We start from the raw sequence: 16948 nt of genomic DNA on the forward strand, positions 1-16948 counted from the left end.
TGGAGCTGTAGCCCTGGTCTCAGATTTTCAGTTACTAGTTACAGCCTGATTCCACCCTCACCGTCCATCCCTTCATTGTTTAGAAACAGAGGTGCACCTCAAATGTGAATTGCTGCTAGCACACAGATGATTTTGGAGAACAGGAACCAGAAGTTGTGGAGTTTTCTAGTCATGTTTCCCTGGCTACCCCAGAACTGCCACTACTACATCCCCCCACCAAACAAAGAACTGCTGCTATCCACAAACCATCCACTGGCTGTGGCACCATGATACCGCATTCAGATAAAGGCAGGTCGTGGCAACATGTTTTTGGTTCATTCCTGAAAGAGGAAGCGTGAAGTAGTCGCACCAGCAGTGTTATTTAAGAGGCTAGGCAGCCTTGTTGCAAGTAAATTCATATTTTTGGATCTTTCTCCAATGTCTGGGAATACTCTGGTATGTTTTTGATAGTGTTATGCTACGCCTGTCATAGAACTCTTACTTCTTTACAGGGAGAGCAGAAGAAGGCATGGGTTCTGTCTGTGGACAGAGAGTTGGGCAGCTGGTGAGGGCAGTGGGCAGATGGTGAGGGCAGTTGGTAGGCATGGATAGACACGTTTCCGAAATAGGCCAAAAGGGGAGTACAGTTTGATGTGGAGAAATGTGAGGTAACAAAGTCAAGTTTTCAGGAACAAAAACAGAAATTGCTGGGAAAACTCAGCAGGTCTGGCAGCATCTGTTGAGAGAAAGTACAGATAATGTCTCAGGTCCAGTGATCTTTCTTTAGAACTGATTGTAGGTTGGAAAAGGTTGGTATATAGGCTGAAGTTGGGTGGGAGAAAAGAACAAAGATCAAAGCAAATTACAGCATAGGAACAGGCCCTTTGGCCCTCCAAACCTGCGCTGATCCAGATCCTCTATCTAAACCTGTCACCTGCTTTCCAAGGATCTGTATCGCTCTGCTCCCTGCCCATTCATGTATCTGTCTAGATACATCTTAAATGACGCTATTGTACCCGCCTCTCCCACCTCCGCTGGCAACGCGTTGCACGCACCCACCACCCTCTGCGGAAAGAACTTTCCAAGCATTTCCCCCTTAAATTTTTCCCCGCTCACCTTGAAATCATGACCCCTAGTAATTGAGTCCCCCACTCTGGGAAAATGCTTCTTGCCATCCACTGTGTCTATACCTCTCATGGTTCTGTAGCCCTCAATCAGGTCCCCCCTCAACCTCCATCTTTTTAATGTAAATAATCCTAATCTACTCAACCTCTCTTCATAGCTAGTGTCCTCCATATCAGGCAACATCCTGGTGAATCTCCTCTGCACCGTCTCCAAAGCATCCACACCGTTTTGGTAATGTGCAGGAGTTTCTCCTGAACTGGAAACAGTACTCTAAATGTGGCCAAACCAAAGTCCTATACAACTGTAACATGACCTGCCAACTCACGTACTCAATACCCAGTCCGACAAATGAAAGCATGCCATATGCCTTCTTGACCACTCTATCGATGTGCCTTGCCACCTTCTGGGTACAATGGACCTGAACACCCAGATCTCTCTGTGCATCAATTTTCCCCAGAGCTTTTCCGTTTACCACACAGTTCACTCTTGATTTGGATCTTCCAAAATACATCACCTCGCATTTGCCTGGATTGAACTCCATCTGCCATTTCTCCATCCAACTCACCAATCTATTTATATTCTGCTTCATTCTCTGACAGTATCCTTCACTATCTGCTCCTCCACCAATCTTAGTGTCATCTGCAAACTTGCTAATCAGATTATCTTTACCTTCTTCCAGATCATTTACATATATCACAAACAACTGTGGTCCCAACACAGATCCCTGTGGAACACCACTAGTCACAGTTCTCCATTGTGAAAAATTCCCTTCCACTACAACTCTCTGTCCCCTGTTGCCCAGCCAGTTCTCTATCCATCTTGCTAGTACACCCTGGACCCCATTTGACTTCACTTTCTCCATCAGCCTACCATGGGGAACCTTATCAAATGCCTTACTGAAATCCATATATATGACATCCACAGCCCTTCCCTCATCAATCAACTTTGTCACTTGTCAGGAAAATGAAGAGCTGCTTATGGAGACCATCAGTAGCTGACAATGGGTTGTATAAGAACATGTGGTGACAAAGCCTGGTGTGTGGAGTTTGGGGTAAAGACATGGGAGAAGGTTCTCAGGCCATAAAATTATTGAATTCAATCTTGAGTCCTGAGGACTGCAGGGACCCAATGCAGAAAATGAGATGTTGTTCTTCCATCTTGCACTGAGCTTCACAGGAGCACTGCAGCAAGCCCACAACAAGACATTTTGACCAGAGATTTTGGCAGGCAACTGGTGATTGGATGACATTTTTGTGGACAGAACATAGGTGTTCTGCAAAGCCATCACCCAGTGTTCATTTTGTCTTCCCAAAATAGAGGGGACCAGGTTGTGAGTAGCAGATATAGTAGGCTAGATTGAGTAAATTGCTTCACCTCGGGCCTTGGATGGTGAGAAGGGAGGAAGTAAATGGGCACATGTTATACCTTCTGTGATTGCAGTGGAAGGTGCTGTGAGGCTGGGGACTGCAGTTGGGAGTGGAGGAAGAATGGACCAGGGTGTCTTGGTGAGAACAGTCCCTGCAGAAGGCAGACAATGGAGGGGTGGAATATGTGTGAATATGTAGAAACTCTCTTGAGGTGGTGGAAATGGTAAATAATGATCCTTCGGATGTGGATGCTAATGGGTTGAAAAGTGAGTGCCGGGGGACCCTATTACTGTTATGGGAGGGAAGAGAAAGGATGAGGGCCGAATTGTGGGAGATAGGTCAGAGATGGCTGAAGGCTGGGCAGTCCTTGGTTGAAGAAGAAGGTGGACATTTCAGAGGCTCTCTTGTTAACATTGGCATCATCTGAACAGATGCTGAGACGGTAAAATTTGGTTGAATGGTATAGAATCTTTGCAGGAAGCAGGGTGTAAAGTTGTATAGTCAAGGTAACTCTGAGAGTCGGTGGATTTTTAGTGAATCTTGGTAGCCTGCCTATCTCTAGAAATGAAAATATAGATATTGAGAAAGAGAAGGGAGGAATCAGAGACAGACCAGGTGAAGGTGAGAGCGAGGTAGAAAGTGGAACCAAAATTGATTAATGTTTCCACTTCAGAATAAGAAAGGAAAGCCACACTGGTGATGTCAGATGCCAGAGTAGGACTGGAACAAGGAATGTTCCATGTATCCCACAAAGAGATAGACATAACTGGGGCCCATAAGGGTACCCATTGCAACCTGAAGAAAGTGAAGCAGTTAAAGGAGAAGTTGTTCAAAGTGAGGATGAGCTCGGCCAGGCACAGGACGGTAGTAGTGGATGGGGATGATTCAGGCTGAATGTACACGCGGAGATCTTTCCTTCCCTGCCCTTATGTTGTTACTATGTCAGACTTTTCACATTTTCCTTGCAACTTTGTACATCCAGATATTTCCCATAATTGCTGCAACATATTTCCATGTGGCAATCTTAGAAGCAGAATATACAGAGGTGAGGTGAGGAGGCAAATGGGATTCAGTTTTGAATTACTGTAACAATGAAGTGTAACAGAAATGATGAGCAAATAACTTCTGAACTGTAACCTTATCACATTCTGTGGTTCTATAATCTCTCTTACCTTCCCAAAGTACTTGAATGTGTTGTTGTGTCCCAAATCCATTCCCATCTTTCTCAGAAGCCAAGTTTAAATCACTCCATGCGGCATTTTATCCAGCCACAGTACTGAAAGGGCTCTTGTAGAAGACACAAATGATATCTTTTGTGGTTTTCTGACCACATCCTTCTTGATCTGTTTGCAGTCTTTGACATTGCTGACCGCATCATGCTCCAATACCTCACCTCCATTATCCACTTAGATGGTACCTCTTTAAACAGAGCCAGGGAATCACTTGCAATGACCTTTCTTTCTGTTCTCACACTGTTACCCAGAGTCCCCTGCAGATCAATCCTCAGCCCTTTCCTGTTTCTCATGCACATGCTGCTCCTTAGCAACATCATCCAAAGACAAGATCCAAAGGGTAGCACAATGCTTAGAAAAAAGAAAAAGAAAATTACAACACAGGAACAGGCTCTTTGGGCCTCCAAGCCTGTGCAGATCCAGATCCTCTATCTAAACCTGTTGCATATTTTCGAACGATCTGTATCCCTCTGCTCCCTGCTCATTCATGCATTGCTGCCTCAACTGCCTGGGACCTAGGTTGGATTCCAGCCTTGCGTGACTGTCTGTATGAAGTTTGCATGTTCTGCCTGCACAGTTGGGTGGATTGGCTGTGCCAAATTACCCTGTAGTGTGCAAGAGACAGGCTAGTTTTGGTTAAATATGGTAAATGCAGGGTTAGAGAGATAGGGTGGGATGCTGTTCAGAGGATCAGTGCAGACTCAATGGGCTGAATGGCCTCTATCTGCACTTTAGGGGTTCTATGATTTTAGTTTCCTTGTGTAACATGATAACACCCAGGTCTGAATCACTACCTGCTCTTTTGACCACTGCTGGTAATTGTCAGACAGCTTGTTTGACAGCTTTTTTTTTCCGGAGAAGATTTTCTCTTATTGAAAATTAGGAAGACTGAAGCCGTAGCGGCTGGTTTCTTTTTCAAACACTAACTTCTGAGTTCACCTCAGTCATTGGCAACAGGCTGAAATTAAGCAAGTCTGTTTCCAAAATTTGTGTTATACCTAATCATGCGATGTGTTTCTGGTGTGACACTGTGCTATCTGTAAGACTCTACCCCTGTAACATTGCGTGTCTTAGAAAATTAAACACATTCATGTCTCCGTTACCACTTGTCTACTTCAATGCTTTCCTGGCTGATCTCCTACACTTTACCCTCTGTAAAATGGAGATCATGCAGAACTTCACTGTTCATGTCTTAACTCATTTCCCTGTCCCTCCTGTACTGACTGATCTATGGTGACGTCTAATAGCAATGCTTGATTTTAAAATTCTGATCCTCGTTTTGAAATCACTCCATGGCCTCATCACTCCTTGTTTATGTAATCTTCTCTCTTCCAATAACTTGCTGTAATTTCTGTGCTCTTCCGTTTCTGGCCACTTGATCCTATTATAATTGCTCAACCATTCGTTACCCTAAGCTGGGGAATCCCATCCTTAGACTACCTTTTTAGACAGTCCTTCAAACCTTCATGTTTGACCAAGTATTTGGTCACCTAACCTAATTTCTGTGACTCAGTGTCAGCCTTTGGTTTATTGTGTTTCTCTTAACATAGGAGCAGAAATAGGTCATTCAACCCATCTGCTCTGCCATTCAATGGGATTCTAACTGATCTGATAAGCATCAGCTCCACTGTCCTGTCTTTTTCCTGTGAAGCGTTATTCCCTTACTGAATAAAATCTCTCTGAGCATTGAATGCATTCAATGACGCAGCCTGTACTGCCCTCTGTCATAAAAAATCTCAAGAGATTCACTACCCTCTGAGACAAGAAATTCTTCCTCCTCTCTGTCTTAAGCGTGCAACTCCTTATTCTGAGATTATATCCTCTGGTCCTGGACTCTCCCACAGAAATAACTTCTCTACATGTACCCTGTCAAGTCTCCAAAAATCTTATATGTTTTAATAAGGTCACTGCTTATTCTTCTATATTCTAATGAGTATAGGCCTAAACTAAGCAATGTTTCTTCATTAGAGCTCATACTTGGTATCAGCTGAGTGAACCTTCTCTTGCCTGCCTCCAATGTAAATATATCATTCTATAAGAAAAGGGACCAAAATTGTTCATAGAATTCCAACTAGTGTCTTGCATCATTTTAGCAAATACTTCCTACTTTTATACTCCATTCCTTTAAAATAAAGGTGCTATATAAACTCACTTCTCAGATCAGCACTGAAGCCTAATGCTAAATTTTCAATTCGTGATGAAACAGTTTTTAATGGATGAGATGAAATGCCTTTCAAGGCTCTGTGCTCCAGGCTGGTGTGTCAGTTAATATGGTGTGCTCAATTTTCTGGAAGAGGGTACTCAGCTTAAGAGGTGAGAATTAAGCAGTGGCATGATGCAAATATATAAATGATGGTGAAGAATATTTCAATTTATTTTTGTGATGTTTCAACAAGAGGAGGTAATGATTCCAATTGTTTAACACCTGGTTGGTTGCAACTTGAGGCTGTGGGCAGTAGGTGGAATCAGCCCAAACACTGGGTCATTTGATAACATGTAGTTAACTTGCTCAATCTGTGCCAGCTGCCGGTGCTCCCAGCCTCATAATCAGCCGCTTCATCAAACAAAGCTGGATTAAAATCACATTAACGCAGCTATAGAGTGGAAAGTAAATGTTTTCATATCTGATATAATGGAGTGCTCTGTGTTTCTGATTACAAAGCCAAGCTATTGAAAGTCATTTACTCAATGGAAAGATTAGCAAATGGTACAGGATGCAAGATTCTGATGCCTTTCACTGCTTTAATCACAAACTGATAGATTATTTACTTAATTTTGTGAATATTGTATTCCTGAATTATTCTTTACACTGTTCTCATCAAACACTCCTAGCACAGTACAGCACAGGTTAGACACGCAGTAAAGATTCTTTAAAGAGGATTATGATCCTAAATTATTCTTGGGACAATCCTGGATCAGGTGTATGCTTCAGATGACTGACTTGGTTTGAGAAGCTGATACAACTCACTCTGAAAGCAAGGAACTAGCTGAGAATTTAATCTTCTTTCAGATTGCCTGTTTCATTAGTTTTTGCCAGTTTATTACAACCTGGGTTTTGTACAGACCTGAGGATCTCCTCAATAATGTACCACCCTATAGAAATGTAGACAAAGTGGTACTCGAGTTTTAATACAGAAAATTACACAAGTGTATATTACATACAATCTATATTATATGTTTTCTATATCATATCAAAATTGTTGAAACAATCAAATATGCAGCTCATATTTAGATAGTAGGAACTGCTGATGCTGGAGGATCTGAGATAACATGGTGTTGCTTGGCCTGCTGTGTTCATCCAGCTTCACACTATTATCTGCAATTCATATTTGATGGGAGAGTCAATTGTAGCATTAATAATAATAGGAAAATCAAGTATAATCTTTTTTCAAATAAGAGAAGCCAGATTTAAATTTAAATAATGTCACAGTAAGAAATTTTAAAATATCTATGAACATTTGAAGTAGCATTTCCTTTATATCCCTGAGTAGAAAGCTACAGAATTTAGCAAGATAACTATCACACATAAGGGAGAACTATGCCCTTGCCCTCAAAGGGTGTTTCTGAAGTCTGTAGCCAGTGTGGTTCTGCAGGGAGTAGCATTGGAGCCCTCACTTTTTTTGGTATATATAAATTATTTAGACTTGACTATAGGAGGGTTGATCACGAATGATACGATAATTGACAGGGAGGTGAATAGTGAGAAGGATAACCTTAGGTTACAAGGTAAATGACAGGGATTAGGTTAGATGGGCTGGATCAGTGGCAAATGGAATTGAATCCAGATAAATGTGAGGTGATGCACTTAGGCAGCACAAACAAGGCAAAGGAATACATGATGACTGATAGGACCATGGGAAACACAGGCTCAGATGGACCTTGATGTGTGTCTACTGGTTTCTTAAGGTATTAGGGCAGATGCATAAAATGATTAAGAAAGTATATGGAATACTTGTCTTTATTAGCTGAGGCACAGAATTTAGGAGCAGGGAGGTCATGCTGGAACTGTATATGATGATGTTTAGGCACAGGTTTGTGAGCAGTTATGGAATCCATATTAAAGGACGGATGCGACAGCATTGGAGGGGGTGCAGCAGAGGTTTACCAGCACGTTGCCTGGGCTTGAGAGTTTCAGTTATGAAGGGAGATTGGACAAAGCTGGACTATTTCTCTTGGGGCAGAGCAAATCAATGAAGGGATGATTGAGGTGTAATAAATTATGAGGGGCATAAGATAGGGTAGAAAAAAAGGAACTTTTCTCCTTGGTGCAGGGATCAATGATCAGGGGTTATAGACTTAAGGTAAGGGGCAGAGGTTCAGAGGAGATATGAGGAAAAACAGTTTTCACCCAGGAGGTGATGGGAACCTGGAACTCACTGTCTGTAAGGGTGGTAGAGGCAGAAACCTTCGTAACATTAAAGAAGTATTTAGATGTGCACTTGCGATGTCAAGGTATTCAAGATAATAGGCTGAGTGCTGGAAAATGGGATTAGAGTAGTTAGGTGGTTAGTTTTGATTGGTGCAGAATCTGTACAAACCATTGGTCAGACCATATTTGGAGTATTATGCTCACTTCTGGCATCTTAGTTAAGGAAGGATATTAAAACCCCGGACATAGTTCAAAGGAGATTTACTGGAATGATAGCAGGAATAAAGGATTTTAGATAGAAGGAAAGATCAGAGAGATTGAGAGGAGCAGAGAAGATTAAAAGGTGAACTCATTAAGGTGTTCAAAATTATGAACAATTTTGACAGGTTGAAGAAAGATGTTCTGTTTCCATTAGTTGATATGTCAGCAATTAGGGCTTCACAATTTCAAGATTGTCAGCAAGAGAGCTAAGATTGAGAAGAGAAGAAACTTCCTTACTCAGAGAGTTGTTAGGATTTGGAATGTGCTGCCTGGGAGAATGGTGGAGGCTAATTCTATAGCAGGTTTCAAAGGACAGCCACATATATATTTGAAAGGGATGAAATTAAAGGGCTATGGAGATAGGGCTGGAGAACGGGACTAGTTTGGTAGATTTTTTGGGAGTGAGAAGAGTCGTAATGGGTTGTGGGACCTCTTTCTAGTCTGCAAAATTCTATGAATCCAGCCAAGACATCAGACTGAGGGACTGAAGCACAAGTGTCTGAGGGTGGGAAGAGGGATATGGGAATTGGGATCACAGTAAGGGGTTGGGAGGGGGCTAAGAATGATGGGAGGAGAGAATTTGCTGTCAGCCAAATGCTTTTGAACAAGACTAACCCCTACCCCTTCCCTGGAAAGCTAGAAGAACCCTGAAAGAGTTTGCTATCTGTGCTTCCCACATAGGGCATACGTACCTGCCCTTTTACTGGGTTAATACCGGCAGAAGCAGGATGAGACTATTGACTGGGCATTAATTGCCCTAATAACAGCCTTAATTATCCCAGAGCACCAGGAGAAATTCTTCCTGAATTGACTTAAACAGGTGGAGGTGGGAAAGTGATAGGCTGCCTATCCACATTCTCACCTAACTAACTTACCTCTCCAGCACTAAACTCACTGCACAGGAGGCCACAAAATTTCACACTTTCACTTCATTGACCGAAGCATGAGCTTTTGAAGAAGTTATGCTAAAACCTTGACAGAAGAGGGGCAGGCATGACCTGACAACTTTTTAATCCTAAATTCAATTCCAAATACAAAATTAGAAGGAGGATGTGAAAGGGCTTAGCTACATGACAAACTCAAGCTGTTTGTGCATTGGGTGCACAAAGGTGGGAAAAATGTTTTCTAATTTTGATGGCATGCATTGATGACGACAGGGAGGTTAGAGGCATTTCAGTTATTCTGAAAAATAATGATGTGGTTTCATGTACACGCCTCATCGGAATATTCATGTTGGCGTCCAGTGGTGAATTTGCAGGCACAGCTGGTCCACCTTTCTGTGCATTCTAAAGGCTAATAGCTGAACAACATATCTGTTTGTCATCACTGATTCACTCTTGCCAATTCTTACTCTTCGCAAGCAGCCATTCTTCTTCACTTGTACTATATACCACAGTGTTCAACAAGGAATATCACTGGCCAGACAACTGCAGGAGGCTGTTTTAGTGCATGTCTCCTTTAAACAAATATGGATTAGCTGCAATGAGATTCTCATGTGCTGCTAACTTTTAAGAGACTGTAAGATGTAGATCATTTGATACACTGAATGGTGGAATGTATTCAGTGGGACCATGACTGATGATATTTCTGAGCTCTACCTTCTTGCCTTTTCCCTCTAATCCTTGATTTCCTTATTGATTAAAAAAAATCTATCTAGCTCAGCTTTGAAATTGCCCAGGCTCAAGATTAATCATTAGTGTGATTCTATTAAAAATGACCTTTCACAGTATGAATATTATGTGCAATAAGAACCTGCCACAGGCTGGCACAAGGCTTGATACATGCAAACACACCACTGACTTTATCTCAACCTGCCGTCACGAAATCAAAAAATCCACATCTCAAAGTCAGCCCCTCCACTCCGTTTTCCACTTTCTATAGCTTCATAAAATACCACATCTTCCACCTCAGAAGTAAAGTGCCTCCCACCTCCCTTATCTTTAAATAATTGCAACTTGCTAACGTGCAATTCTACAGTCTCCCTCTCTTTCCTAAAATTTCCCATCCCATAGTCTTCCCACAACCACACATCAACGAATACCAGTCACGGTCGGACATAGAGCAGTTTTTCCGCCGTCTTCGCCTCCATGCCTACTTCTTCAACCGGGAACCCAACCCTCCTTCCACTGACCCCTTCACCCGCTTCCAACACAAGTCCTCCTCCTGGACACCACCCCCAGGCCTCCTACCCTCCCTCGACCTCTTCATCTCCAACTGCCGTCGAGACATCAACCGCCTCAACCTCTCCACCCCTCTCACCCACTCCAACCTCTCCCCCGCAGAACGGGCAGCCCTCCGCTCCAACCCCAACCTCACCATCAAACCCGCAGACAAGGGTGGCGCAGTGGTAGTATGGCGTACTGACCTCTACATCGCCGAGGCCAGACGCCAACTCTCCGACACCACCTCCTACCGCCTCCTCGATCATGACCCCACACCCGAGCACCAAACCATCATCTCCAACACCATTCATGACCTCATCACCTCAGGGGACCTCCCACCCACAGCCTCCAACCTCATTGTTCCCCAACCCCGCACGGCCCGTTTCTATCTCCTTCCCAAAATCCACAAACCTGCCTGCCCCGGTCGACCCATCGTCTCAGCCTGCTCCTGCCCCACCGAACTCATCTCCACCTATCTGGACTCCATTTTCTCCCCTTTGGTCCAGGAACTCCCCACCTATGTCCGTGACACCACCCACGCCCTCCACCTCCTCCAGGACTTCCAATTCCCTGGCCCCCAACACCTCATATTCACCATGGACGTCCAGTCCCTGTACACCTGCATTCCGCATGGAGATGGCCTCAAGGCCCTCCGCTTCTTCCTGGCCCGCAGGCCCGACCAGGCCCCCTCCACCGACACTCTCATCCGCCTAGCGGAACTCGTCCTCACACTCAACAACTTCTCTTTTGACTCCTCCCACTTCCTACAGACCAAGGGGGTGGCCATGGGCACCCGCATGGGCCCCAGCTATGCCTGCCTCTTTGTAGGTTACGTGGAACAGTCCATCTTCCGCACCTACACAGGCCCCTAACCCCACCTCTTCCTCCGGTACATTGATGACTGTATCGGCGCCGCCTCTTGCTCCCCAGAGGAGCTCGAACAGTTCATCCACTTCACCAACACCTTCCACCCCAACCTTCAGTTCACCTGGGCCATCTCCAGCACATCCCTCACCTTCCTGGACCTCTCAGTCTCCATCTCAGGCAACCAGCTTGTAACTGATGTCCATTTCAAGCCCACCGACTCCCACAGCTACCTAGAATACACCTCCTCCCACCCACCCTCCTGCAAAAATTCCATCCCCTATTCCCAATTCCTCCGCCTCCGCCGCATCTGCTCCCACGATAAGACATTCCACTCCCGCACATCCCAGATGTCCAAGTTCTTTAAGGACCGCAACTTTCCCCCCACGGTGATTGAGAACGCCCTTGACCGCGTCTCCCGCATCTCCCGCGACACATCCCTCACACCCCGCCCCCGCCACAACCGCCCCAAGAGGATCCCCCTCGTTCTCACACACCACCCTACCAACCTCCGGATACAACGCATTATCCTCCGACACTTCCGCCATTTACAATCCGACCCCACCACCCAAGACATTTTTCCATCCCCTCCCCTGTCTGCTTTCCGGAGAGACCACTCTCTCCGTGACTCCCTTGTTCGCTCCACACTGCCCTCCAACCCCACCACACCCGGCACCTTCCCCTGCAACCGCAGGAAATGCTACACTTGTCCCCACACCTCCTCCCTCACCCCCATCCCAGGCCCCAAGATGACATTCCACATTAAGCAGAGGTTCACCTGCACATCTGCCAATGTGGTATACTGCATCCACTGTACCCGGTGCGGCTTCCTCTACATTGGGGAAACCAAGCGGAGGCTTGGGGACCGCTTTGCAGAACACCTCCGCTCAGTTCGCAACAAACAACTGCACCTCCCAGTCGCAAACCATTTCCACTCCCCCTCCCATTCTCTTGATGACATGTCCATCATGGGCCTCCTGCACTGCCACAATGATGCCACCCGAAGGTTGCAGGAACAGCAACTCATATTCCGCCTGGGAACCCTGCAGCCATATGGTATCAATGTGGACTTCACCAGTTTCAAAATCTCCCCTTCCCCCACTGCATCCCTAAACCAGCCCAGTTCATCCCCTCCCCCCACTGCACCACACAACCAGCCCAGCTCTTCCCCCCCACCCACTGCATCCCAAAACCAGTCCAACCTGTCTCTGCCTCCCTAACCGGTTCTTCCTCTCACCCATCCCTTCCTCCCACCCCAAGCCGCACCCCCAGCTACCTACTAACCTCATCCCACCTCCTTGACCTGTCCGTCTTCCCTGGACTGACCTATCCCCTCCCTACCTCCCCACCTACACCCTCTCCACCTATCTTCTTTACTCTCCATCTTCGGTCTGCCTCCCCCTCTCTCCCTATTTATTCCAGTTCCCTCCCCCCATCCCCCTCTCTGATGAAGGGTCTAGGCCCGAAACGTCAGCTTTTGTGCTCCTGAGATGCTGCTTGGCCTGCTGTGTTCATCCAGCCTCACATTTTATTACCATAGTCTTCCTTACCCCCTTTTCTATCTCCCAGAGATTCTGCTCCACTTCCACTGTACAGGCATGTCTGTGGTGGCCAAACATCCAATTAGAGGGTGTGAACCAAACTGACAATGCAATTTCCATTGTTATTAAAAGCTTCATGACAAGAATTATAGCAAAGCATAACAGAGTTGCTTTCACAGAACCTCCGAGTGCAGCTCCTGTTGGCTATTCGGTCGAGGATCAGCAAACATATTCAAGACAGTGCTGACACCTGGTGACTCTGCTAGCTTCCTACAGTAGATCTTATTCTCACATTTCTTACAGCCATTCTGCACTTTACTCTGTGAGCTGCATGTCTTTGTTTGTTATGGTCTGCCTGTACTGCTTGCAAAACAAAGCTTTTCACTGTACTTAGGTATGTGACAACAATAAATCAAAAAATCAAGTGGGATAGGCAGATCTTTGTAAACTTCTGACTTGCTTACATGTGGTGATTTGTTGGAATTAGTGTTCTGTAGTGTATGCTTTCATTATGATCTTACTTCCTTCAATTACAAGCTGAGCATTCACAGGTAGCAATGTGAAGAACAGATTTCAATGACAACATTTTTGTTTCATTCATTCATGGGAAATGGGCGTGACCAACAGGGCCAATATTTATTACCCACCTCTAAGTGCCCGCAAGATGGTGGTGGCTGCCTTCTTGAACCGTTGTGTCCATTTGGTGTAAGTTGGGGAGGGAGCTCCAGGACAGAGAAGGAACTGCAATAAAGGCCTGGGTTTTCCAATGGCCAGATTATTTCTGCAACACAGCTGGGAGTTGCACATGGAAAACTAGAATTTCCAATACTAAAGGAATTGCCAAGAAAGTTGAAGACTTTGATGAGCAGCTTCCTTATAACCTGAACCCCTTGCAAGTATCTATTTAAGTCAGAGAATTTGAGTTCTGCTGCAGTTAAGTAAGCAGTTATGGAGGAGAAGTCAGGCATTTAAATATCTAGTATAGCCCCTGGGTAACTATCACCCTAGTATTCCCCAATGTACCAAACAACTGCAAATTACACATTTCTAGACTCCTTACAGCCCTCAGATGCTGACCTGATACTACTTATCCTCACTGCTGGACCTGAGGCTGTCCTCACCCTGTCCCCAAAGACCAATATCTCCTCACCTGTTCTGACCATCCTAAACACTCAGTCACTTACCTGGGACTCTCCAGCTTGCAGCTTGGCATTCTACCTACTGTCTAATGTGACTCTTACCTGACATACCCTGTTACAAAGGCTGTGTAGCTAGACATTTACATTACAGAATATGACAACTGACTTGTGAATAAGATGTGACTTGCATTCCTCAAACTACCCTACATGAAGATCAAATCACTTGTAGGAAAAAATAAAATGGACAGAAGTAGTAAACTTGCCACTCCTTAGACAATCTAGCCCACATTTCCAAGTCAGGGTGGTGAGTAGTTTATAGAGAACCTGCAATTGGTGGTGTTCCCGTTGCATCTATTCCCCTCTTTAGAGGGTAGCGATCTTGAAAAGGTTGAAAGTGCTGTATAAGGAGTCTGGTGAATTTCTGTAGTGCATCTTGTAGATATTACAGTGCTGAGCATTGGTGGTAGAGGAAGAGAATGTTTGAGGGTGTGGTGCCAATTAAGTGGGATGTTTTGTCCTGGGATAGTGCCAAACTTCGAGTGTTGTTGGAGCTGCAACTTATCCAGGCAAGTGGGGGAGTACTCCATCAACCCTCTGATTTGAACACTGTAGATGGTATACAAGCTCAGGGAGTCAGGAGGGGAGTTATTTGCTGCAGGTTTCCTAACCTCAGACCTGTTCTTATAACCATTGTACGTATGTATTGCTGGACCAGTTCAGTTACTGGACAATGGTAATAACCTCAGGACGTTAACAGTGACTGATGGAGTTCCCACAAAATACCAAGTGACGATGGTTAGATTCTCTTGTTGGAGATGGTCATTGTCTGGTACTTGTTTGGTGTGAATTTTACTTGCCACTTGTCAAACCGAGCCTGGATTTTGTCCAGGTTTTGCTGCACTTAGGCAGGGATTGGTTCAGATGTGATATATCTCAGATGTTGTTAAACACTGTGCAGTCATCAGTGGATTCTGGTTGTTTGATGGAAGGCATGTCATTGATGAAGCAGATGAAGTTTTCATTGGTGCCACTTCAAGAACACTTTTTTTAATGAGAAGATAACTTGCATTGAGGCTAATAAGTAAAATTTGATTTCCTGGGTTGTCAAGTACAGTGTTCAGAATTTAAAAATTCATTGTTGTGTAAGCTACATATCATTTCTATCAGCTTCATTAGAGCACCGGCCATTCCCATGTTCAGTCCTACTATAATCGCCATTTCAGACCTCAGCCCACCTCAATAATCGATTTATTGCCACCCACCTCCCCCACACCCTTGCCCACATTTTGCAAACAGGTTTCTTCCCTAGCAAATTCTGCCAAAGAACTCTGTGTTCTAAATGAAGCACATTAGATCAAGTTTAATGTATTCACAAAGTCACTTTAAAACACGTGCGCCTCTACGAGAGTATAAAATTAAAGGTTCTGCTTTGTCAATAAGGCATGCATTTTACATAGATCTTAAACTCATCTACAAGAGGTGACAGCAATGTGTAACACAACAAACAACTATATTTTCTGAAAATGCAGTTCAGATTTTAACAGCTGTTTTCATTTTTCAGGGGAATTTTAAGTTACCAAATATATATACCTTTGTTAAGACACGACACAATACTTCACAAAATTATGTAACAGACGGGTAAATCAGGATACCCTTTTTACTGAGAGAATGCTGTACCACTACAACAAAACAGGCTAGATGGAGCTTGAATCCAGTTTTATCTCCTTCAACAGCCTTAAGAAAATCATGAACAGACAGTTTAGAAGCTAGTGTATGTGATGACAGAAAGCACAAAACTGGAACTGACAGAGCACAGTAATTTTGGAATCAGGACTTTTGCAAATCCAGCAGTTTCTAGTTAACCTGTGTGTTGCTACTGGTCTTTTTGGCATTTCATATGGAAGTTTTTTTGCACGTTTATCTATGCAGGGCTCAGCAGAACACACTGAAAACCTCAACTATGACAATGGAGCCATAGCTGTTTTAAAAAGGAAAGTGCAGGGAATATGCAATACTACCCCTGTCCCAGGAGTTGGCGCTGTTCACGAGAGTTCTTACTGTCCAGATTCACGAAGTCTACATGCCACTGCTGTAATAAGAGCAGCGCCCTTTCCACTACCATCTTCTGATAACAGGAACGTCACATTGCATTTTGGGGCCAGTTCTTTTACCGTTTTGTGCATGATCTTTGAAAAACTGTTGAGAGCAAAGAAACAATATCTGTGTTATTGTAAGAGCACACATTGTCTAGTTCTTGTCCCATAAAACACAGCAAGAAATGAGGAGCATGGGTTAGTTGACAGGACATACAATAAACTAAGGATTACAGCCCATTACAAACCCCCTCTGACTGCAAGTAGAAGGAAGGTTCAAGCAATTGGTTGGGAATGGGAACTAAGGTAGTCCTACAGTCTTGACTCACTTACTGATCTCAGGTAAGAACATCAAAGCATCAAAAAGCAGTTCACACTTTTGTCTTATTTAAAATGTTTTTTTAAATTTGTGCTTTGTTTATTCAGATTCACCTTCTCCAAGCACTATTCACTCATTTCAATCATGAGCAGATGTTTTATTTTCTGATATACGCTGTAGCAAGCACAAGTTCCTAAAACCTGTATGGAATTACACCTGTGATAATGGGAACTGCGGATGCTGGAGAATCCAAGATAACAAAGTGTGGAGCTGGATGAACACAGCAGGCCAAGCAGCATCTCAGGAGCACAAAAGCTGACGCTTCGGGCCTAGACCCTTCATCAGAGAGGGGGATGGGGAGAGGGAACTGGAATAAATAGGGAGAGAGGGGGAGGCGGACTGAAGATGGAGAGAAAACAAGATAGGTAGAGAGGAGAGTAGAGGTGGGGAGGCAGGGAGGGGATAGGTCAGTCCAAGGAAGATGGACAGGTCAAGGA

General features: G+C 44.4%; 1 protein-coding gene across 1 annotated transcript in view; it reads right to left on the reverse strand.

Annotated features, from left to right (window-relative positions):
- Nucleotides 1-15384: 15384 nt before the first annotated feature.
- The window catches only part of hk1 (hexokinase 1), a 105091-nt gene continuing 103527 nt past the window's right edge, over nt 15385-16948 (reverse strand). The window contains exon 18 of the mRNA XM_059653199.1: nt 15385-16235. Within this exon, the coding sequence (XP_059509182.1) occupies nt 16094-16235 (142 nt within the window). The 3' untranslated portion in view covers nt 15385-16093. The remainder of the gene's footprint in view (nt 16236-16948) is intronic.

The sequence above is a fragment of the Stegostoma tigrinum genome, chromosome 20 (genome assembly GCF_030684315.1).
Source record: "Stegostoma tigrinum isolate sSteTig4 chromosome 20, sSteTig4.hap1, whole genome shotgun sequence".
Lineage (NCBI taxonomy): Eukaryota > Metazoa > Chordata > Chondrichthyes > Orectolobiformes > Stegostomatidae > Stegostoma > Stegostoma tigrinum.